General features: G+C 41.8%; 1 protein-coding gene across 2 annotated transcripts in view; it reads right to left on the reverse strand.

Moving 5' to 3' along the window:
- sh3kbp1 (SH3-domain kinase binding protein 1) overlaps positions 1–10,821 on the reverse strand; it is a 162,209-nt gene extending 151,388 nt beyond the window's left edge. The window contains exons 1-2 of one of the 2 annotated variants that reach the window (XM_060833438.1): positions 10,700–10,821; positions 854–1,011 (exon numbers count right to left, since the gene is read on the reverse strand). In XM_060833438.1, coding sequence (XP_060689421.1) covers positions 854–1,011; position 10,700 — 159 coding nt within the window. In that variant the 5' untranslated portion in view covers positions 10,701–10,821. Of the gene's footprint in view, positions 1–853; positions 1,012–10,695 lie in introns of both variants that reach the window. The other variant, XM_060833437.1, reaches the window with a different exon arrangement.
- Between the last annotated feature and the right edge of the window lie 14,249 nt (positions 10,822–25,070).

The following is a 25,070-nucleotide window of genomic DNA, read 5'->3' on the forward strand; positions in this document are numbered from 1 at the left end:
TAATTATTTACCACAGCTTCCTGCTTTTTTCACTAGTGCAGATGTTAGCAACTAGCTGATGCTCAGAGGTAGAAACTTAAATACATCTTCCTGATGAAACTGGTAACCCAAAAAACAGGTCACATGAAAGTCAGCAACTTACTTGAGAATATCAGTTTTACAAATGCACAGACTTGAAATAACAATTTAGTAAGCGTGGCCTCAAAACAGTATTATGCATATAGGTTATGGTTACTGTTTTGTTCATTTGACTGTTTATACCAGAAAAGTTGGGATTATGAAAAGAATTCATTTTTGTAATTTCAGAGGGAGGAAGTGGTAAGACTAAGTTACAGTACAATTTCACCCTGAATTTTAATTGCACCCTCCAGAAAATGTTTAAAAACACAATGCTTATGAAAAAGCCCTTTTGCTGAGCAACTCCGTGCTACTACATATATCAAACTACACCTCAGGACTACTTTTAAAAACAACTAAATTAATGGTAAAAGTAGAATCCAAGAATCTGAAACTTGCTCAATTGAGATTAGTTTGAAAACTGGAAGACTCTTGAAACTTCTGGATAAGTAACTGTTAACAGTCACTAATGGAACATTTTAGTGAATAATTTGGAAACATCTGTTAACAATACAAGCAGCACACTTAGTTTAAAAAAAAGCAGCAAATATAACGCAGTGGAAATGGAAGACTTGCATTAATACTAGATCTTGATCAGGTTGCAAAAACTTTTTTTCTGCCAAAATAATTCTATAAACAGAACAGACTACATCAGCTTTCTCTACTAAATGACCTTCACTGTTAATGTCTGCCAAAACCAAAAATTACATAATGGCAATAACTGACGTATACTCACTCTTACAAAGTTGTCGGGGAACAAACCTCTTCTGCCATCGAGTTCACCCTCCCACCAGCCTCCATCTTCTTTCTTGATATTAGTTACAATATCTCCTACAGAAATGGTCAGCTCATCATCATGCTGAGCTTCATAAGGAAACTCAACAATCGCTTCCACTGAAATAAAAATAAAGAACATTTCAGCAAATGTCAAATTATTTCACTGACCAAACAGCCAAATGGTCGCACTGTGACATAATTCCAAACAGTTTCACGTAATACAAGGCAAAGTTGTCAGTTACAAGACTTGAATTGCATGTTCAACTCCACCAATCTCTTTGTAGAATTCATCCCAAGTTAGACAGGCTCTGTCCTGCATTTCCAAGCATGATGCCCATTCTCCCTCAAATCATAATTGCAAAGAGGTACAGTTTAATTCGTCAAATTAGTTGATCAGATAGGCATTGGTACAAACCCACAGCCTACAGTTTATTATTTCATTTCATGTTCAAAGTTGGAAATTAGCTTAGGGGAAGGAAAACTGTTCCGTTTCAGATCTTTGTTTCAAAATTTATTAACTTGAAACAATAAAGCTTTATTACTCCAATTTCTTGTCCATTTACCGCATCAGCAAAGAGAGACTGTCAATGTAGCATTCAACACAAACCCAGTACAATTTGAAGTCAAACTTCAAAATCATTTTTGAACCTAAAAATATGTAGCATCATACATCCTCCTTACAGCACAAGTGGACGAGCAGACCTTTTTTTAAAAAAAAAAGCCTTTGGCCCCGGTTTAAATCATGTTAAAACTGGTGGACCTCATGCTGCAACCATTAAACCAAGACTCATTGTTGGAGTATTGCTCCTGGGGTGATAGATGGTGAGAACGCCTTGGGGTGCATTGACAGCTCCATATCTCCAGACCAGGAGATAAGAGTTCAAGTTGGATCTGCTTCAGATGTGTCCAAGAATATCTCTGAACAGGTTAATTGGAAAACAATTAATGGCACTGAATAACATCTTTAAAAGAAGTAGGAATATATCTTTCTGTTTGCTGAGCTTGCTCCATTACTCTGGGATTGGGGACGTTGTACAAACATGGCAGACAGGAAACAAAGTGTAAGAATAAATGGGTCTGAGTGGGAGCCAGTGAGAGTGGAGTAGGACAGAAATCAATGCTTACACCTTTGCTGTTCACAATATATACGAATGATTTAGATGAGGGAACTAAATGCAACACCTCCAAATTTGCAGATTTGCACAAAGTTGGGTGGGAGGATTACTTGATGAGGAGGATGCAGAGATACTTCAGCATGATTTAGACAAGTTGAGTGAATTAGCAAATGCATGGCAGATGAAGTACATTGTGGATAAATGTGAGGTTCTATGCTTTTGTATTAAAAACAGGAACGTAGATTATTACCTGAATGGTGATAGAATGGGAAAGAATGAGGTGCAACATGACATGGGTGCTCTTGTACATATAAATGTGTAGCAGATAGTGAAGGAGCCAAGTAATATGTTGACCTTCATAGCAAGAGGATTTGTGTACACAAAAGACGAATTTCTGCAAATGGACAGGGCCTTGATAAGACCACACCTGCAGTGTTGGATGCAGTTTTAGTCTCCTTATATATGAAGGGAGAGTTATGGGTATGGAGGAGCACAATAAAGGTTTACCAGATTGTCTTGCCATTCCAGAAATCAATGTATGAATAGACTGAATCAGATAAGACTGAGATGTACATGTGCATGTGTGTCAGTGGAATCTCTTTCAAATATATAAAATTCTAACAGGTTTAGACGGAGTAAATGCAGGAAGAATATTTCCAATGGCCAGAGAGTCGAGAATCAGGGTCAGAATCTAAGGATATTAAGGTAAGCCATTTAGGGTCTGAGATGTGGAGAAATTTCTTCACCCACAGTGGTGAGCTGGTGGAATTCTCTGTCACAGAAAGCTGGTGAGGACAGAACATTCAATGTTTTGAAGAGTTATAGTTCTTGGGGCTAAAGGGTATGGGGAGAAAGTGAGAACAGGAAACACAATTGGATGATCAGCTATGACCACACCTTAGGAAGGATATATTAGTGTTTGAGGCAGTAAAAGATTTCAACAATTAAATTATGAGGAGAGATCATATAAATTAGGGACATTTTCTATAGAATTTACAAGGTGAAGGAGTGATCTGATCGGAGTCTTGGAGATATTAACAGGAAAAGACAGGACAGATAAACTAATTCCACTGGCTATACATTCTAGAACTGGGAAGCATAGTCTGAGAATTAGGGCCAGACCATTCAGGAAAGATATTAGGAAGCACAAAGGGTGGTAGATGTTTGGAACTCTCTTCAGCAACAGCAGGTGATGCCAGATCAATTGTTAATTTGCAAGGTCCCTTGCGCGGGTAGACCTAGGATGAGGGGATGTAGAGTCAGTGTGGATAGAGCTGAGAAATTCTAAGGGTAGAAAAACCCTCTTGAGAGTTATCTACAGGCCCCCAAACAGTAGTATGGATGTAGGGTGTAAGTTGAATAAGGAGCTGAAATTAGCCTGTCGCAAAGATGTTGCTACAGTTGTTATGGGGGATTTCAACATACAGGTAGACTGGGAGAATCAGGATGGTATTGGACCTCAAGAAAGAGACTTTGTGGAGTGCCTCCAAGATGGATTGTTAGAACAGCTGGTGCTGGAGCTTACCAGGGAGAAGGCAATTTTGGATCTGGTATTGTGCAACGAATCAGAATTGATCAGGGACCTCAAAGTGAATGAGACATTAGGAGGTAGTGACCATAATACAATAAGCTTCAATCTGCAATTTGAAAGGGAGAGGGTACAATCGGTAGTGACAATATTTCAGTTGAATAAAGGGAACTATGGAGCTATGAGGGAGGAGTGGCCAAAGTTCAATGGCGCAATACCTTAGCAGGGATGACAGTGGAGGAACAATAGCAAATATTTCTGGGTATAATGCAGAAGATGCAGGATCAGTTCATTCCAAAAAGGAAGAAAGATCTTATGAGGAGGCAGGGGTGGCTGTGGCTGACGAGGGAAGAAACATATAAAGTCAAAAGAGAAAAAGTATAACATAACAAAGATGAGTGGGAAAAGAGGACTGGGAAGCTTTTAAAGAACAGAGGATTACTAAGAAGGAAATACGCAGAGAAAAAATTAGGTACAAAGGTAAATTGGCCAAAAATATAAAGGAGGATAGTAAAAGCTTTATTAGTTATGTGAAAGGGAAAAAAATGGTTAGGACTAAAATTGGTCCTTGAAAACAGAAACAGGGGAATATATTATGGGGAACAAAGAAATGGCAGAAGAGTTGAATTGATACTTCACGTGTTCACTGTGGAAGACACAAGCAATCTCCCAGAGGTAACACTGGCTGAAGGACCTGAACTGAAGGGAATTTATATTTGCCAGGAATTGGTGTTGGAGAGACTGTTAGATCTGAAGGCTGATAGGTCCCCAGGGCCTGATGGTCTACATCCCAGGGTACTGAAGGAGGTGGCTCTAGAAATCGTAGATGCGTTGGTCATTATTTTCTAGAGTTCGATAGATTCAGGATCAGTTCCTGCGGATTGGAGGGTGGCTAATGTTGTACGACTTTTTAAGAAAGGAGCGAGAGAGAAAGCAGGAAATTATAGACTAGTTAGTCTGACCTCAGTGGTGGGAAAGATGCTGGAGTTAATTATAAAGGATGAAATTACGACACATCTGGATAGCAGTAACAGGAATAGGTCAGTCAGCATGGATTTATGAAGGGGAAATTATGCTTGACTAACCTTCTGGAAGTTTTTGAGGATGTAACTCTGAAGATGGACAAGGGAAATCCAGTGGATGTAGCGTACCTGGACTTTCTGAAAGCCTTTGATAAAGTCCCACATAGGAGGTTAGTGAGCAAAATTAGGGCGCATGGTATTGGGGGCAAAGTACAGACTTGGATTGAAAATTGGTTGGCTGACAGGAAACAAACAGTAGTGATAAACGGCCCCCTTTTAGAACGGCAGGCGGTGACCAGTGGGGTACCGCAGGGATCAGTGCTGGGACCACAGCTTTTCACAATATATATTAATGATATAGAAGATGGTATTAATAGTAACATTAGCAAATTTGCTGATGATACAAAGCTGGGTGGCAGGGTGAAATGTGAGGAGGATGTTAGGAGATTACAGGGTGACCTGGATAGGTTAGGTGAGTGGACAGATGCATTGCAGATGCAGTTTAATGTGGATAAATATACGGTTATCCACTTTGGTGGCAAGAACAGGAAAGCAGATTACTACCTAAATGGAGTCAAGTCAGGTAAAGGGACAGTACAAAGAGATCTGGGTGGTCTTGTACACCAGTCAATTAAGGCAAGCATGCAGGTACAGCAAGTAGTAAAGAAAGCCAATAGCATGCTGGCCTTCATAACAAGATGAACTGTTATGCAGCTGTACAGAGCCCTGGTGAGACCGCACCTGGAATATTGTGTGCAGTTCTGGTCTCCAAATTTGAGGTAAGACATTCTGGCTATTGAGGGAGTGCAGCGTAGGTTCACGAGGTCAATTCCTGGAATGGCGGGACTACCTTATGCTGAAAGACTGGAGCGATTGGGGTTGTATACCCTTGAGTTTAGAAGACCGACAGGGGATCTGATTGAGACGTATAAGATTATTAAAGGATTGGACACTCTGGAGGCAGGAAGCATGTTTCCGCTGATGGATGAGTCCTGAACCAGAGGACACAGCTTACAACATGGGGTAGGCCATTCAGGACAGAGATGAGAAGAAGCCTCTCCACCCAGAGAAGTGGTGGGTGTGTGGAATGGTCTGCCCCAGAAGGCAGTGGAGGCCCAGTCTCTGGATTCGTTTAAGAAAGAGTTGGATAGAGCTCTCAAGGATTTTGGAATCAAGGGTTATGGAGCTAAGGCAGGAACAGGATACTGATTGAGGATGATCAGCCATGATCATAATGAATGGTGGTGCGGGCTCGAAGGGCAGAATTGTCTATTGCCATAATTTAAAATCTAAGATAGGTCAATTTTTATCCAGTTAAGCATGGGAGATATGGTGGGGAGGGGGGTGGTGTTAAAAAGGCATACTTACAAAAAAAGTTTTCTTTTTGAAATTTGCTTTGAATACTGGTTGATTCACTTAAAAAAAATGTAGGGGGAGGGGGAAAAGCAACTGGATGACAACTAAATGTCAAACAAATCAGGCAAGTTATTCTCCAATTGGATGCCCAGTAGGAGGTGCAGAAGGATCAAGTGGTTGGAATTGGGTGGGAATGTGATCAAACCTCAAAAATATACAAAATCAAAATTGACAATCCAAACATGATACTTCACTGGAACTCCTATCACAATCAAAACAATGCAACATATTTCTGTCCAGCTAGGTCAAGAGCTAGTTTAAGATTTGAACTATATCTTAATTAAATATTGTAAAACAGAGGATAGACATGCAGCTAAAAATTACCCACAATTTAGTACAATAAAATCATAACTTTACACAGATAGGAAACTGCTGCAAATGTGTTGCTGGTCAAAGCACAGCAGGTTAGGCAGCATCTCAGGAATAGAGAATTCAACGTTTCGAGCATGCCTTCCTTGAAGAAGCTCTCTTCCTCCCTCTTACAAGGATGCCTTCCTTGAAGAAGCTCTCTTCCTCCCTCTTACACAGATAGGAAACTGACTAATTGAGCAAAATGGAACAAATTACCCACCAGTAAAAGTGCTAATCTGTTCTGGAGACAGAATTGTAACAGAGCAAAAAGTTTTATTCTGCAGAAGTTGGCCAAGGACAGGAGAACAAGACCAAGTTCACACACACAAATACAAATTTTAAAAACTGCACTGATAAAATATTAGCATTTGCAAACTTTGAAAAACATTCAGAACAACCCTAGCGTCTCGTCTCGAAATTTACATTTCTGTTAAGTGGTGCACTCTGAGGTTAGCTAGCAACTTTGCAAATGTGACAACTGCTAGTGTCCTTTATGACACATTAGTAGGCAGCATATCGTGAGTCTAACCATTGCAAAAAAAGCATCAATGCCTGACATTAAATAGAAGTGTTCACAACATCAGTCGGACTATATTAAAAACCTTCCCAAAACCCTCAATTCAGTCACGCAAACTATTTTTGCTCCAGCAACACATGACTATTTTGTGATTGCCATGCACTTTGGTGTAATTTAAATTTAACCTTATCAAAAAAGTAATGAAGAATGCAAAGGATTATTCAAAATTATAGCAATAATTGCCTATAGATCCAAAAACAATTTGCATGGCAGAGAAACTGAAGTTCTTAGTTTATTTAATTCTCATTATACCTACATCTATCAATAATCAAAACTTCAATTTTTGAACTTTCAAAGCCAATAGGTTTGTAGTACTTTGATTAATAAGATCTACTGGTTAAAATTTAAAAAAGAAACTGTAAACAAAAATGGTTACATTACAAATTGCTAGATATTTCCACTGTGCATAAAAACTCCAGCACTGGTACTATTTTAACAATAACCTGGACCAGCTAATTCTGCTGGATGGCAAACGTCTGTTTGGGTTTTCCCCTACTCCTTTTAAATCAGTTTACTAGATCATTAATCACTATCTAAAGACAATACTTTCAAATGTTTTAAAACAAGGAAGGATGGGTGACAGTTGTGCAGAAGAAGCAGATAGTGATCAACTGGAAAAAAGTTGCATAGGGTGGCTAAGGTCAGCAAAGTTAACTCATTTAAGAAATGGCTATGTCCTCTAATAAGCAAACAGTAGAGTTGATGAGTTTAATGTCCAAGTAAATTTAGGAAAACAACACATTTCTAATAAATGAAAAAAGGTGAAAGGCACCATAGTTCCAAAAGACCATAGACTGCACTCTCAGAAAGAGACACACATGACTGGTGGTAATCAAAAGGTCACCTTGCCACAAGCAAGGAACAATGTTCAGAAAGTAGGGCCTTCGTGGGGACCCAAGTCGAGACAAAAACTGCAGCCTTATTGTTCATCACAAACAAACTCAGACAACCAAGTTAACCAACTAATAAGCAAGCCGAATAAAATTCAGTTACCACACACCATTACATTTCATTATTGACTTGCTAAATCAAAAAATACTGTTACTGATATAAATTTGGCAAACATGCAATAATGACCAGAGAAGTAAACCAATAATACATCATAATCTTCACTTGGTGGTACAGAGCTCGAGTTTTGCTGGAACAAACAGATTTCCAAAAAGTATTTCATCTTGCACTCATGAAGACAAATAAAAAAATGCCAGATTTCAAAAGATAATAAAGATTTATACTACAGGGGGAAAAAAAAAAGAGAATGTTGATTGCTTAGCAACTTGACAATTGATTTGAATATTGCCTTGGAGAGAGCAATAGGAAACCAATGGCTTCCCAAGCATCCTGGTAGTTCAGAAAAGGCACAAGGCTTGAACAGGTCCCTATGAATAAAGCTGTGTAGTTTCTAGCAAATGTGAATGAACTGCATTACAAACAACTGACTGCTTTAAGGTAGTTGTTAGTGTAGCTATTGATGCATTTGAGATAGTCAGCAAATGCTACTCAATCACAGATTCATGTCTAACAGCAGACATTTTGTTATGAGTTTAGCAAGTGCAGTTTTGAACCTGCCATGGCAAGGCACAGAACAACTCAACCAACCTCAAGTGACCAAGCAGCAATTCAACATTATCTCCACCACGCTCTCAGGCTGTGCATTTCAGATCCTAAATACTTACTGCATGGAAAACACTTTCCTTATATTATCATTGCTTGTTTGCCCTCTGGTTCTCAACCTGCTCCATCCATACTTCTCATGATTTCAAATACCTCTTATCAAATCTCCTCACAACCTTTCCTTCAACAAGTCCAAACTTCCCCAATCTATACCTCTAGATAAGTAATGTTTCTCATCCTTGGAACCATTCCTGTGAATCTTTTCTGCACGACTCCAAGGCCTTTGCATTCCTCCTTAAGAGTGGTGCCAGAACTGGACACAATACAGTACTCCAGTTGTAGGATGTCTTTACACCCTGTTTTAAACAATAATGTAACATTTTCAATTCTCCAGCTGTCTGTCACCACCCAAGTTGAAGAATGTTGGGAATTATGCAATCGTTATGCACCATTGCAATTTCCACTCAAATCTATTAGCATCCTTGGATATTAACTCATCTGGCCCTGGTGCCTTGATCAACTTTAGGTGCAAACTGCCTATCTGCTAATCCCTATATATTAAAATTTAAATATTTCAAGCACCTGAACTTTCACGCTCACCATGACCGGGGAAGGATCTCTGTCCTTGGTAAAGACAGATCAAGACATTAAGTTAATGCATCAAATATGCCCCCTCCCAAGCTCCAATAATAAAAATGCTTGTCAATCTCGAACCAGCCCCACTCCTCCTCTTAGTATACTTTTCATACTTATATTTCTATCAATGACTTTGGCATTTCTCTATATGTTGGCTAACCACCTCTTCTCATACTCTGCTTTCTTTCTTGTATTTGCTTTTTCATTTCCTTTCTGAAATTTTCCATATTTCAGAGATACATTCAAGCAAACAATAACAATAGGTAGATATTGGGCTTATATTTGAAAAAAATCTTAAAATACTTTTCTCCTTTAAAATTATTTAACTTGCCAGTGGCTCAGTTTAGCACTGCTGCTTCATAGTGCCAGGGACACGACCCCAGCCTCGGCCGACAGTCTGAGTGCAGTTTGCACACACTCCCCGTTGGTTTGTGGGCTTCCTCCAGGTGTTCTGGTCCCCCACCTGGCCAACAGTCCAAAAGTGTGCAGGTTGGGTAGATTGGCTAAATTGCCCATAGTGTCCAAGGATGTGTAGGGTGGGTGGATTAGGCCTTGGTAAATGCAGGGTTACAGAGATAGGATTGGGGGTTCCGAGAGGGATGCACTACGAAATGTCCACTCGATGGGCCGAATGGCCTGCTCCCGCACAGTAGAGATTCGATGATACTTAAGGATCACCAGAGACTAAACTAATTATGATCCAAGTTATTCAACGCTACTCTGTACCAGAACCAAGACACGGCCTTGCACAGAGGCATCACCCGACTGTTATAACGGTACAAGGGTTCTTATACAATGCGGGATTGTTTGTCATGCAAAAAAAAATACATCAAGCCAGGTGAAGGAGGGGAGTGCAGTGTTTGGATTTATAACGCCCAAAGCTGCATACATGAACATATCATCTAACATGAGTCGTATAGAATAAATGTAAAACAAGGAACAGTTTCTCCATTGTTCAATTACATTTAGCACCAGTGTTTGTCTTGCACCAGAGCCTGGGAGTAATCTCGATAGCCGCTCCTGCGATAGTGCGGCCGAGACACAGCCTTTAAATGGGTCGGATAGATCCGACCCCGCACGCAGTTCATTGGGCTCCAAGAAAACGGGGTTGGGAAGATATACACACCCCTCACAGTCTGCTCGCTCGCGGATGGCCAGCGAGTTGGGGGCTGCTGAAACAGTGGCAGCGTGTGTGTGTGGGAAGGGGAGGAAGAGCTAGCTCGCTCTCTGTCAGCCCGCTGCAAACGTGTCAGGGGTGGGGATGATGATGATGATGGTGCTGCTGTTGCTGCTGACAGGACCCGGGCGGGTGGCGAGATGGAAAATCTCAGTCGCCCCCTTCCCCGGATGCCGCACTCACCCACTTATATCGGCTCCAGCTGGCCAGCAGCTTCCCCTCCCCTCCCCTCCCCTCCCCCGAGTTGAAGGATGGAGGCGGCCGTTCGGGCGGGGGTGAGTTGGGTGCTCGAGCGCCTCACTACCCACCCGTTTCCCCTACCTCCTGACCCCTCCTCCCCACCCCAAGTCATTTGGTAAGACACTCACTCACTCCAGTTCCGCCACGGCCCCGGACATCTTTTGTTCGGCAGCCAGCGAGTCAAGTCTGCCTTTCTTGGCCCCGAGTGCTGCCTGTGCCTCCTCTGTTTTCAATCACCGACCGATGGAGTTGTGTTACCGGGGAGGGGTCGGAGGTGGGAAGAAACTTCAAAAGATATCGCGATAGTTCCTGCCCTTCTCGACTGGATGGAGCGACCGTTTGTAACCATGGCGACAGGGGGTTTCGAACGGGCGGCGCGCGAGGGCCGGGTGAGCGCCATTTTGGTTTCCGGTGGACTTTAAGAAAATAGTGGAGGTTGGAATCCAGTCGCTGCCACGCCGAGAATGGGATGATGGACATCTTTGTGCGACCGGGTCAGGTGCTGGAGCTCAGAAAACAGCAGCGGCATCTCGCAGTGGGCTTTTCTTTTAAAAAAAACCACAGGGAGCCGTAGAGGATCGCGTAGCTTAAGTGCAGGTTAAAGGATTCGTCCGTTCCAGGGCTGGCATTTTGACTGGCCCCAGTTGAACCGGTGACAGGAGGTCTCAGATTATAACCGCAGAGATTATGGGAGTAAGTTAAGCCATTTTGTCACTCGAGCCCGTTTTGCTCTTTGGTGAGACTTTGCCTGATTTGTCGAGAGTGGGGTGCTGGAAAAGCACAGGTGGAATCGGTCCTCCTGGGAGCAGATTCCACCACAGAACTCACCAGATGGCCTCCTTCTGCAGTAGATGATGACAGTTTTCCTTCCCACCTGGTTGATGATGTCCTCCAGTGCATCTTATCCACTTACTGCAACTTCACCCTTGAACTCCACCCCGCCAACTGCAACAAGGACAGAACCCCCTTGTCCTGCCCTTCCACCCCACCAACATCCAGATACATTGCATCATCCTCTTCCATTTCCACCACCTACAAATGGAACCCACCAGACATATATTTCCCTCCCTGCCCATATCTGCTTTCAGAAAGACCTCCCCTTCCCTCCCAGCACCTTCCCCTGCGACTACAGAAATTGCAAAACCTGCACCTACACCTCCCCCCTCACCTCTGTCCAAGGCTCCAAAGGAGCCTTCCACATTCATCAGAGTTTTACCTGCACTTTCACACATCATTTACTGTACCCATTGCACCCCATGCAGTCTCCTCTACAATCGGGGAGACAGGACGCCTACTTGCAGAATGCTTTAGAGAACATCTGTGGGATACCTGCACCAATCAACCCCATTGCCCCATGACCAACGCCCCCTCCTACTCTGCCAAATACATGCAGATCCTGGGCCTCCCCCATTGCCAAACCCTTATTACCCGAGCCTGGAGGAAAAACGCTTCATCTTCCGCTTTGGGACCCTCCAACCACATGGCATCAATGTGGATTTCATTGCCCTCATGACCTGTCCTACCTGTCCATCTTCCTTTCCACCTATCTGCCCTGCCCTTCTCTCCAACATATCAACATTACCCCCACCTCCATCTACCTATCATACTCTCAGCTACCTGTACCCCAGCCCCATCCCCCTCTCATTTCTCTCTCCACCTCCTTGCCTAATTCTTGATGAAGGGCTTTTGCCCAAAACATCGATTTTCCTGTTCCTCGGGTGCTGCCTGACCTGCTGTGCTTTTCCAGCATCCCACTCTCGACTCTGATCTCCAGCATCTGCAGTCTTCACTTTCTCCTGACTGATTTGTGACAACTCTGTTTACCTATCTTTGCTCATATCTCTTAGTTTCTTGTTAAGCAAACATGTTATCAGTCAGATTTTAAATTAACAAATAATCTAGCAACAATCACAATTTGCAAACTAATACCAATCTTCACATGGACATAAAGTTTCAAACAATTCCTGAAAGGTCTGACTCAAATGTTTAGACTATGCCTTCAAATTTTGAACTGTTCAACCAGTTGTTATATTAAATTTCTAACTATCTCATCAGTTCACTTAAAATCTTAAAAACCTTGAAAGTGCTATTCTGATCAGTGTAGAATCCCACTAAGTCTGAGGAGCCCAGAGAAGCTGAAGATATCATTTGTGATCTATATAGCTCCGTAATCTGGCTCACCTGTTATAGGGAACATTGTAGATGGTGTGCTCTGAGCATCATGGCTGTCAACATTGTTTCTCCACAGTGCTTTTAAATCCAAATTATTAGCCAAACCAGAGTTTGAGGATTGGGAATAGGGCACATAGTAAAAAGGTTCAGGATCAAGACCTCGCACTCCCTGTTAAACTGAACACAGAATGGTCCCTATTTCTTTAACAAGCAAGTGCAAACTCAGTTGATTTCAAGTTGAGATGTTGAGTTTTCATGGTTTCTGTGTGTTGCACAATGGTCATCCAGTTTAAAATTTCAAAAATTAATTTCTTTAAGCTTTCACACAGATCTATGTATGTGTTTGATGCCAGTGGAATAAACCATTGTTGTGCTGTGCTAGAAATTTTGTACTTAAATCCTGAGTTACATTTATCTTGGCACTATTGCCTGTCTCCACCCTTGTCTGAGCCATGTATTAATGAAACTTTAATGCATTCTTTTGTTAACTCCAAATATAACTGTGCCAATGTTGACCCCTTACCTGTTATAATTCATAAATAAAATTCATTAAAACTTGCCTTTACGCATCTTGAGAGTCCCGTCTCAGTCTTGTTCTTTCTGACCTCCCTTCAAAATCTTGAGAAACCTGAACAGAGTAGACATTGGCATAAAACCATAAGAAATAGGAACTGGAGTAGACCATTCGCCGCCTCCAGCCTGCTCTGCCATAGGATCGTGGCTGATCTGACATTTCTAACATCTACTTTCCTCCATTTTCCCTCTATATCTTGATTCCCTGATTCAATCAAGAATACATCTATCTCAGCCTTAAGTATACAGTGCCTCCACAGCTCACTGGGGCAAGCGTTTCCAAAGACTCTCAACCCTCTGAGATAAGAAATTCCTCCTCATCTCAGTCTTAAATTGGTGCATCCTAATTCTGAGACCATGCCCTCTGGTCTGAAACTCTTCCATGAGAGAAACATCTTTTCAGCATTTATCCTGTCAAGCTACTCAAAATTAGTGAATGTTTCAATGAGATGATCTCTCATTCTTCTAAATTCCATTGAATAGAATCCCAATTTGTTTGCTCATAACACAATTTGGAGATCATCCTAGTTAGCCTCCTCTGAACTGCCTCTAGTGAAACTATATATTTTCTTAAATAAGCTAACCAGAACTGTTCACAGTAGTCCAGATGTGATCTCACCAGCACCTTCTATAGTTTGCAATACTATACTTAAATCCGCCCTGAAATAAGGACCAACATTTTAATTAACCTATTTTTCTAATCAACATGTTCAGAGATGCTATTATACAGCACTGGACAGGTGGGATTTGAACCTGGGCCTTCTGGTCCAGGGGTATGGACACAACCACTGTACCACAAAAGGGTCAACCAGCCCACCATTCTATTTGGCGAAAGTAAAAACTGGAGATTAGAGTCAAGAGTGTGGTGCTGGAAAAGCACCACAAGTTAGATTATCTGCTGTACCTATGTGCTAGTTCTCTGAGTTTGTGTATAAGTACCCTGAAGTCCCTTTCTGTTGAGTTTTCTGCAACTTTTCTCCATTTAAAAAAAACAACTGTTTGTTCTCACTTCCAAGATGAACAATTTCACATTTTCCTAAATTATACTCCAGTTGCCAACTTTTTGTCCACTTACCTATCTGTTTATATCCCCATAGCAATTTGGCTTTCCACCTATTTTTGTGCGTTCTGTAAATTTGGCTACAGTACATTTGCTTCCTTCCTCCACATCACTAATATATATTGTGAATATTTGCAGTCCCAGCAATGATCCTTATGCAACCTGATTACAGGTTGCCAACCAGAAAAAGAATCCTTTCCTCCCATCTGCTGTTTCCTGCCCATTAGGCATCTATTCATGGGCACCTATCTTATAACTTAACCTTTGAGGGGTACCTTATCAAACACCTTCTGGAAGTCCAAATACAATACATTTACAGATTCCCCACAAAATTAAGTCACTTGTGAGGCTCTGTCATGTATGAAATGAAAGAAACTAAATGTTACGTTTACAATATTTGGTCCACTTTCAAAGGTTATATTGTGAAATTATACATGTGGATTTCATTAAGCCCCAAATGGTATAGTGTGGGTGAGAATAGCTGCCTTTCTGATCTAACTAGAGAATTATTAAATAAACAATATGAAGGTTATTACATTACTCCAACTATGTACAGTTTCCATGAATATGATCTTCAGTACAGCAGAGACTGTTAGGAATAGAGGAGCCTCAAACCTGTCCTCTACCAGCTCCTATTTTATGCTTCTCCAAGTCATCATGCTATCAGCACAGGTTATGTTTACTGCACTCAATTAAGTATTCGTGCTTTCAGGTCTAGTAACAACATGATTAGATTAGATTAATGACAGTGTGGAAACAGGCACTTCAGCCCAACAAGTCCACACTGACCATCCAAATAGCAACCCACCCAGACCCATTCCCTTACATGAACCCTGACTAATGCACCTAAAACTACGGGCAATTTAGCATGGCCAATTCACCAAACCTACACTACTGTGGAAGGAAACCGGAGCAAACCCATGCGGACATGGGGAGAATGTGCAAACTCCACACAGACAGTTACCCAAGGCAGGAATTGAACCCAGGTCCCCACTGCAGCAGTGCTAACCACTGAGCCATTATACAACCCCTGCAACATGTTTCCCCCATTACTGTTATAAACAGTATTTGTTTATTTATTTACACTTACTACTATTTTCTTGCCCAAGGCTTTGATTTTACAAATTCAGATGATTTAAAGTTTTCTCTGTTATCTTCAAATTTAGGGAAAATTGTAGTTTCTTTAGAGATTAAGTAGCTGACTTCGAATGTGTTCTTGGTGGTTTGAAGTCTACAGTTCACTCAACTGAAAGGTCTTTAACCTTCTGTAATTCTTTTTTGGATAGCTTTACTGATGAACATACGGTCATAGAGATGTATAGCATGGAAACAGACCTTTCGGTCCAATGCGTCCATGCCAACCAGATGTCGTAATCTAATCTAGTCTCATTTGCCAGCTTTTGGCTCATATTCCTCTAAACCCTTCCTATTCATATACCCATCCAGATGTCTTTTAAATGTTATAACTGTACCAGCCTACACCACTTCCTCTGTCAGCACCTCCCTCTGCGAGAAAATGTTGGACCTGCGAGAAAATGGTCCCTTAGGTCCCTTTTACATTTTTCCCCTCGCACCCTAAACCTATGTCCTCTAGTTCTGGACTCCCCCACCCCAGTGAAAAGACCTTGTCTATTTTTCCTATCCATGTCCATTATGATATTATAAACCTCTATAAGGTCACCCCTCAGCCTCTGATGCTCCAGGGAAAACAACCCTAGCCTATTCAGCCTCTTCCTATAGGTCAAATCCTCCAATCCTGGTAACATCCTTGTAAATCTTCCCTGAACCCTTTCAAGTCTCACAACATCCTTCCGATAGGAGGGAGACCATAATTACACACAATATTTCAAAAGTGGCCTAACCAATGTCCTGTAAAGCTACAACGTGACCTCCTAACTCCTATAGTCAATGCTCTGCCCATTAAAGGAAAGCATACTACCAAATGCCTTCTTCACTATCCAATCAACCTGCAACTCCACTTTCAAGGAAGTTTTGTCGATGGGTTGTAGACACAGTACAACCCATGGACAAAACCAACGTCATCTACAAAATTCCATGCAAGGACTGCCGCAAACACTACGTAGGACGAACAGGAAGAAAGTTAGCCACCAGGATACACGAACACCAGCTAGCCAGAAAAAGACACGACCCTCTCTCCCTCAAAGCCCTACACACGGATGAAACAAACCAACAATTCAACTGGGAAAATGCATCTATCCTGGGACAGGCTAAGCATAGACATGCCAAAGAACTCCTAGAAGCCTGGCACTCCAACCACAATGCCATAAACAAACACATAGATCTAGATACCATCTATCAACCCCTCAGAAAATGAACAGGAAATGACATCACCACAAACCCCAGGACCCCCATCCAGGACAAATATATAAATAGAAAGCAGGAGACAACAGCTTCGCTTCACTTGGAGGTCACCATTGATAATGTTACCTAGTCAGGTAATGAAACGTCTGAATATCAAACCTACAGCTCAGCGAGCAAAGATACATCCTTAACCTCAACCTGAGCTACAAACCTTCATAAACCTTGCAAAAATGATACAAATATCTCAGCAAGGGGCCCAGCAATCACTTCACTAGCTTCCCACAGAGTTCTAGGGTACACCTGATCAGGTCTTGGGAATTTATCCACTTTTATGTGTTTTAAGATATCCAGCACCTCCTCTCTAATTATGGACATTTTTAGAGAAGTCACCATCTATTTCTCCACATTCCATATCCTCTAGGTCCTTCTCCACAGTAAATGTTGATGCAGTAAATACTCATTTAGTATCTCCCCCATACCCTGTGATTCCACACATAGGCTGCCTTGCTGATCTTTGAGAGGCCCTATTCTCTCCCTCCCTTTTGTCCTTATTATATTTATAAAATCCCTTTGGAGTCTCCTTAACCCTATTTGCCTAAGCTATCTCATGTCCCATTTTTGGCCTCCTGATTATACTCCTACTGCCTTTATACTCTTCAAAGGATGCACTCAATCTCTGCTGCCTATACCTGAAATATGCTTTCTTCTTTTTCTTAACCAAAACCTCAATTTCTCTAGTTCCCTACATCTCCCAGTCTTGCCTTTCACCCTAACAGGAATATACTGTCTCTGGACTCTCGTTATCTCATATTTGAAGGCCCCAATCAACTTTTGAAAGTTCTTGCCTAATGCCATCAAAATTGGCCTTCTTCCAACTTAGAACTTCAACTTTTAGATCCAGTCTATCCTTTTCGATCACTATTTTAAAACAAATATAATTACGGTCGCTAGCCCCAAAGTTCTGCCCGACTGACACCTCAGTCACCTACCCTGCCTTATTTCCCAATAGTAGGTCACACTTTGCAGCTTCTCTAGTAAGTACATCCACATACTGAATCAGAAAATTTTCTTGTACAGACTTAACAAATTCCTCTCAATCTAAACCTTTAAAACAATGGCAGCCACAATCTATGTTTGGAAAATTAACATCCTCTTCCACCACCTTATTCTTACAGATAACAGATCTCCTTACAAATTTATTTCTCAAATTCCTGTGACCATCGAAGGTAGCTTGCTGCATGTAATGTAATATAGCTCTAATAAAATGATCATCCCTTTCCTATTTCTTAGTTCCACCCAAACAACGTTCCTGATGTATTCCCTCAGTACAGCAATAATGCTATGTCTTATTAAAAATGCAACTCCCCCTTTTCTGTTGCCCACCCCTCTTTGTATCCTTCCTACAGCATTTGTATCCTGGAACATTTAGCTGCCAGTCCTGTCCATCCCTGAGCCACATCTCTGTAATTGCTATGATATCCCAGTCCCATGTTCCTAACCATGCCCTGAATTCATCTCTCTGTTAGGCCTCTTGCATTGAAATGAATGCAGTTTAATTCATCAGTCCTATCTTGTTCTCTGCTTTGTTCCTGCCTGCCCTGACTGTTTGACTTGCTCCTTTTCCGAACTTTACCGGTCTCAGATTGATCTCTTCCCTCGCTATTTCCCTTGGTCCCACACTCCCACTTTACTAGTTTAAAATCCTCTTGAGCAGCTCTAGCAAATCTCCCAGCCAGTATATTAGACCCCTTCCAATACAGGTGCAATCCATCTTTCTTGTACAGGTCACTTCTACCCCAGAAGAGACTCCAATGATCCGAACATTTGAACCCTTCTTCCCTGCACCAACTCCTCAGCCATGTATTCATCTGTTTTATCCTACTCTTACCCTCACTAGCTTGTAGCACCGGGAGTGAAGGACATTCTTTTTAAATTCCTGCCAAACTTTCTATATTCTCCCTTCGGAATCTTATCCTTTTTCCTTCCTATGTCATTAGTTCAAATGTGTACAACAACCTACTACTGGTCCTTCCCCCATTTTGAGAACATTCTGCAACCTCTCCGAGATATCCTTGATCGAGGGAGACAACTTGAGGGAGAGATTTTTTGCTGCCGGCCACAAAAACATCTGTCTGTGCCTCTGACTAGAGAGTCCCCTATCACAATCGATCGCTTGGAACTCAACATACCCTTCATTATGTTAGTGCCATTCTCGGTACCAGAAACTTGGCTGTTTGTGCTACATTCCCCTGAGAGTCCATCACCCTCTACCATTTTCAAAACAGCATACTTGTTTGATATGGGGATAACTACAGGAGACTTCTGCTCCATCTGCCTCCCTCTCCTACCTTTTCTGGAGTTAACCCAACTACCTGACTGTATCTGCGGTTTTTATCTCCTCATATAACTTCATCCATCACACCCCCTAGTTCCTGCAAATTCCTCATTGCCTCTAACTACTACTCAAACACTATTGTTCTTATTCATCAGTGTGGTCCCCGCTATAGTGGACTACTTTTTCCTTTGCAATATCGTGGATCTTTGCACATTGTCCCTTCTTAGTAGTGTTTCCCATGGCATTGTGTACGCCAAATTTTCATTTTGTTTTAGCAGAATTTGGCTGTCTCCCTGTTATGGAACAGACCAAAGGTCTTTTTATCTTCTTTGTCATCTTCTTGCAAGGGTACAGCACCAACACTAAACATCACTTGCATCAATGACCATTTTGAATGGCTTTGCATAATTAGGTTGTGCTAACACTGGGACAGTGGTTAACACAGCTTTCAGTCTGTCGATGCCTTTTGAATTTCAATGCCTGTCCATTGAAACTTTCTGCACTTCTTCAACAAGTCAGTCAGTGGTGCAACCACACAGCAACATTTTGGTATGAACTTACGATAAAAGCCATTTCATCCTAGGAATTGTAGTACTTCCCTCTTCGTCAATGGTATGGGAACTCCCCAAAATCCTTTGTTTTCGCATCACATAGGGGCCATTTTTGCAAACTCACTCTTAGCCAATTTATCATCAAGCCCACCACCAGAAGTCAAATGAACAATTTCAATAGATACTTCAAATGCATCTTCCAAATAGAACTAAAAATCACCAGATCATCAATGTAAACCACACATTTGGGTAATCCTGAAATGATTTTATTGCTTAATCTTTGAACTGTTGCTGCTGCATTTTGCATACCAAATGGTATGACTTTAAATTTGTACAATCCATTTGGCTTCATAAAAGCTGAAATTCCTTTTGCTCTTTGGGATAAACTGCCAGCATCCTCTGAGTAAGTCCAATATTAGTTGTTTGTCCCAGCTTCTCAATGCAGTCTTCCAAATGTGGAATAAGATATGAACCAGATTTTGCAACTGCATTGACTTTGCAATAGTCCACACATAATCATTGGGTAGAATCTGGTTTTGGCACCATAACTATGGGTGAGCTCTGCACACTGCAATTCACTTCAATTGTATTGTCTTTGAGTATGCTTTCAATCTCTTTTTGAAACTGTGCCAACTTTAGATGGCTAAGTCTATAAGGATGTTGCTTAATTGGAACAGCATTTCCTATATCTTCATCATGCATAATCAGATTAGTACTTCCCAGTTCATTCCAACTTATCTCCCCATGTGATTGTAATAACTCTTTCAGGAATTTTGATTTTCATCTGGAAGGTAACTCAATAATTTATCTCAGTTTGAGAACTTGCTCATTGTCCAATTTAATTTGAAGAATGTCCAATTCAGAATCATTTGAACTTAGTTCTTCACTCTGTGTTGTACCCAGTAACAAATTCTCCTTTTGCTTTCCTTCCATATGAGAATACCTTTTGAACATATTAACATGACACACTCTGCGAGATTTCTTTCAACTGACATTCTTGTTAAATAATTCACCTCAGTCTAGTCAGGCTAGAATGAAATGGTCTTCTAGTCAGGCTAGAATCCCTACAGTGCAGAAATAGGACATTCGGCCCAACAAGTCCACACTGACCCTCCTAAGAGTAACCCACCCAGACCCATTCCTCTACTACTCTACATTTATCCCTGACTATTGCACCTAACCTACATTTACCTGAACACTATGGGCAACTTAGTATGACCAATTCACCTAACATGCACATTTTGGACTATAGGAGGAAACCAGAGCACCTGGATGAAACCCACACAGACATGGGGAGATTGTCTGTTTGGAGTTTGCACAGTCGCCCAAGGCTGGAATCAAACCCAGGTCCCTGGTGCTGTGAGATAGCAGTGCTAACCACTGGGCCACCATGCCACCCAATCTACTTTCTGAGCACTGAAGAAATTGTACAGAATTACGAATTGAAATGAAAACAAAGTGCTAGAGAAACTCAGTCGGTCTGGCAGCATCTTTGGAGAGAGAATGAGAGATAACGTTCAATTTCCTTTCATTTAACACGATGTAGTAAACCCTGCTTTTAAAGGTTTACCTGTTGCTGGGAGTCACACTAACACTTTGTCTCCACTAGCAAACTTACAAACGTCTTGCCTGCTTCTTGTTCCAGAGGACCCAAGCTTATCTAGCCTTTCCTCATAAGACAATCTGCTCATTCAATGCAGGTATTAGTCTAGTAAATCTCCTCTGAACTGCTTCCAATACATTATCATCTTTTTGTACATATGATGGAAGCTGAAGGGTTGCTACCTTTCACCTGCTTTGTCATCAGGTTCTTAAGAACAAGAAGAGGAGGCATCCTTTTGAACAAGTTGCTAATCTGACAACTCCAAGAAGGAAGAATTCAGATACAGCAACTTGCGGGTTAGGGCTTGGAAAAATCATTAACAGTTCATTCTAGCTGAAGATGGGGGTGAAGGAATCCAACAAGGGCTGTTTGTTTGGTGCAGCTGAGTATGATTATGTTTCAGCAAATCCCAGGAACAAGTGTGTTGTCTAGGCTTCGCCTGGAGTACCATGCTCAGTTCTGGTCACCCTGTTATAGGAAGGATACTTTTTAAGCTAGAATGTATTCAGAAGAGATTTCCCAGGAGGTTGCTGGGTATGGAAGGTTTCGATTATAAAGAAAGGCTGGATGGGCTGGGACTTGTATCATTGGGGCAGAGGAGGTTGAGAGGTGACCTGATAAAGATTTATAAAATCAAAGAATATAGATAGGGATAATGGTGAGTGTCTTTTCCCTAGGGTGGGGGAATTTCAAGACTAGGGGGCATATTTTAAGGTGAGAGGGAAGAGATTTAAAAAAGACAGAAGCTAGTTTATGTGTGAAATGAATTTCCTGAAGAAGTGGTGGATGTGGCACAGTTACAACATTTAAAAGACAATTAGATAAGTACATGGATAGGAAAGGTTTGGAGGGATATGGGCCAGGCGCAGGCAGGTGGGACTATTTTAATTTGAGATTATGTTTGGCATGGACTGGTTGAACCAAAGGGTCTGTTTTCATGCTGTACGACTGAACAACTCTGAATGCCAGGATACATGCAAACATATGAAATTGGAACAAAAGTAGATCCTTCAGCCCATTGAGCCTTTTCCACGATTAGAACATAAAACAATACAGCGCAGAACAGGCCCTTCAGCCCTCGATGTTGCATCGACCTGTGAACTAATCTCAGACCATCCCCCACACTATCCCATGCTTACCCAAGGATTGTTTAAATCTCCCTACTGTGGCTGAGTTAACTACATTGGCAGGGCATTCCACACACTTACCACTCTTTGAGTAAAGAACCTGCCACTGATATCTGTCTTAAATCTATCACTCCTCAATTTGTAGCTATGCCCCCTCGTACGAGCTGACTTCATCATCCTAGCAAAAAGACTTTCACTGTCTGCCCTATCTATTCCTCTGGTCATCTTGTATATCTCTATCAAATGCCATCTACCTTCTTCTTTCCAATGAGAACAGACCCAAGTCTCTTGGTTTCCTCATAAGACCTTCCCTCCAGACCAGGCAACATCCTGGTAAATCTCCTCTGCACCTTTTCCAATGCTTCCACATCCTTCCTGTAATGGGGTGACCAGAACTACACACAGTATTCCAAGTGCAGTGGCACTAGCATTTTGTATAGTTGCAGCATGACACTATTGCCCCTGAACTCAATCCCTCTATCATTAAAGCCTAACACACGGTATGCCTTTTTAACAGCACTATCAACCTGAATGGCTGTACAGTAAATTCTACAGTTTATCCAAGTCCCACTGCAACCTGCAACATTATTCCACACTGTCCACTACTCCACCAACTTTAGTGTTATTTGCAAACTTACTAATCCACCCACCTATGCCTGTGTCTCAGTCATTTATAAAAATGACAAATGTGGTCCCAAAATAGATCCTTGTGGCACACCACTAGTAACTGAATATTTTCCATCAACCACCACTCGCTGCCTTCTTACAGAAAGCCAGTTTCTAATCCAAATTGCTAAATCACCCTCAATGCCATCCATGCCTCTCCATTTCCTCCAACAGCCTACCATATGGAACATTATCAAAGGCTTTACTGAAGTCCATGTATATCACATCAACTGCCCTACCCACATCCACATACTTGGTCACCTTCTCAAAAAACTCAATGAGGTTTATGAGACATGACCTGGCCTTGACGAAACCATGTTGACTATCTGCAATCAAATTGTGGCTTGCTAGATGATTATATATCCTATCTCTTATAATCCTTTCCAAAACTTTTCCTACAACAGACGTAAGGCTCACTGGTCTATAATTACCTGGGTCATCGCTACCGCCCTTCTTGAACAAAGGCACGACATTTGCAATCCTCCAGTCCTGTGGTACTAAACCGATAGACAATGAATACTCAAATATCAAAGCCAAAGGCTCCAACACCTCATCCCTAGCTTCCCAGAAAATCCTCGGATGAAACCCATCTGGCCCATGGGACTTGTCTACTTTCACTCCTTATAGAATTGATAACATCTCTTCCTTACTAACCTCAACCCTTTTTAGTCTAATATCTCATATCTCATTCTTCTCCTCTACAATATTCTCCTTTTCCTGAGTGAAAACCGATGAGAAATATTGGTTTAGCACCTCTCCGATCTTCATAGGGTCCACACACAACTTTCCACTTCTGTCTTTGACTGGCCCTATTCCTACCCTAGTGATCCTTTATTCCTCACATACCTATAGAAAGCTTTAGGGTTCTCCTTTATTCTCCCTGCTAAAGACTGCTCATGTCCTCTCTTTGCTCTTCTTAAATCCTTCCTAGTTAATCTGTAACACTCCATCGTCTCATCGCCACATAAGCCTCCTTCTTCCACGTTACAAGAGATGCAATTTCTGTAGTAAACCACGGTTCCCTTACCTTATCACTTCCTGCCTGGCAGGGACATACCTATCAACGACACGCGATATCTGTTCCTTAAACCAGCTCCACATTTCAATTGTCCCCATCCTATGCATCCTAGGTCTTGTCTAATTGCATTATAATTGCCCTTCCCCCATCAATAACTCTTGCCCTATGGTATGTGCCTATCCCTTTCCATCGCTAAACTAAATGTAATCGAATTATGGTCACTCTCTCCAAAGAGCTCACCTATCACTAAATCAAACACCTGGCCTAGTTCAAGCACCACATCAAATGTGGCCTCCCCTCTTGTCAGCCCTTCGACATACTGTGTCAGGAAACCCTTCAGCACACATTGGACATAAACTTATCCATCCGATGTACTAGAGTTATAGCATTTCCAGTCAATATTGGAGAAGTTAAAGTCCCCCATAATGACCACTGTGTTCCTTTCACTCCTACCCAGGATCGTTTTGCCAATCCTCTCCTCCACATCCATGGGACTCTGTGGAGGTCTATAAAAAAACCCTCAGCAGTGTGACCCCTCCTCTCCCGTTTCCAACCTTATCCCATACTACTTCAGTAGACAAGTCCTCTTCAAAAGTTCTTTCAACCACTGTTATACTGTCCTTGACTAATAAGGCCACACCTCCCCGTCTTTTACCACCTTCCCTGTTCTTAATGAAAGATCTAACCTGCAACATCTATTCCTGACCCTGCCGTATCCATGTCTCCGAAATGGCCACAACATCAAAGTCCCAGGCACCTATCTGTACTGCAAGCTCACCTGCCTTATTTCGGAGACTTCTGACGTTGAAGTAGACACACTTCAAACCAGCTTGCTGTCTACCAGCACATTCCTGTGATTGTGAAATCTTGTCCATGCCTTCCCTATTCTCATCCTCCCGTGCATTGGAACTACACCTCAGGTTCCCATCCCTCTGCTGAGCTGGCGGATGGGAACACTACTTGTCAACATCATGACAGATCTGTTTGTGTTTTAAATTTCACATTTCACTCTACTCCCGATAATGAAAAGAAAATACCTTAAAGATATTCAAAGTCACAGGAGCCTATAGGGGGAG

Source organism: Hemiscyllium ocellatum, chromosome 12 (assembly GCF_020745735.1).
Source record: "Hemiscyllium ocellatum isolate sHemOce1 chromosome 12, sHemOce1.pat.X.cur, whole genome shotgun sequence".
NCBI lineage: Eukaryota > Metazoa > Chordata > Chondrichthyes > Orectolobiformes > Hemiscylliidae > Hemiscyllium > Hemiscyllium ocellatum.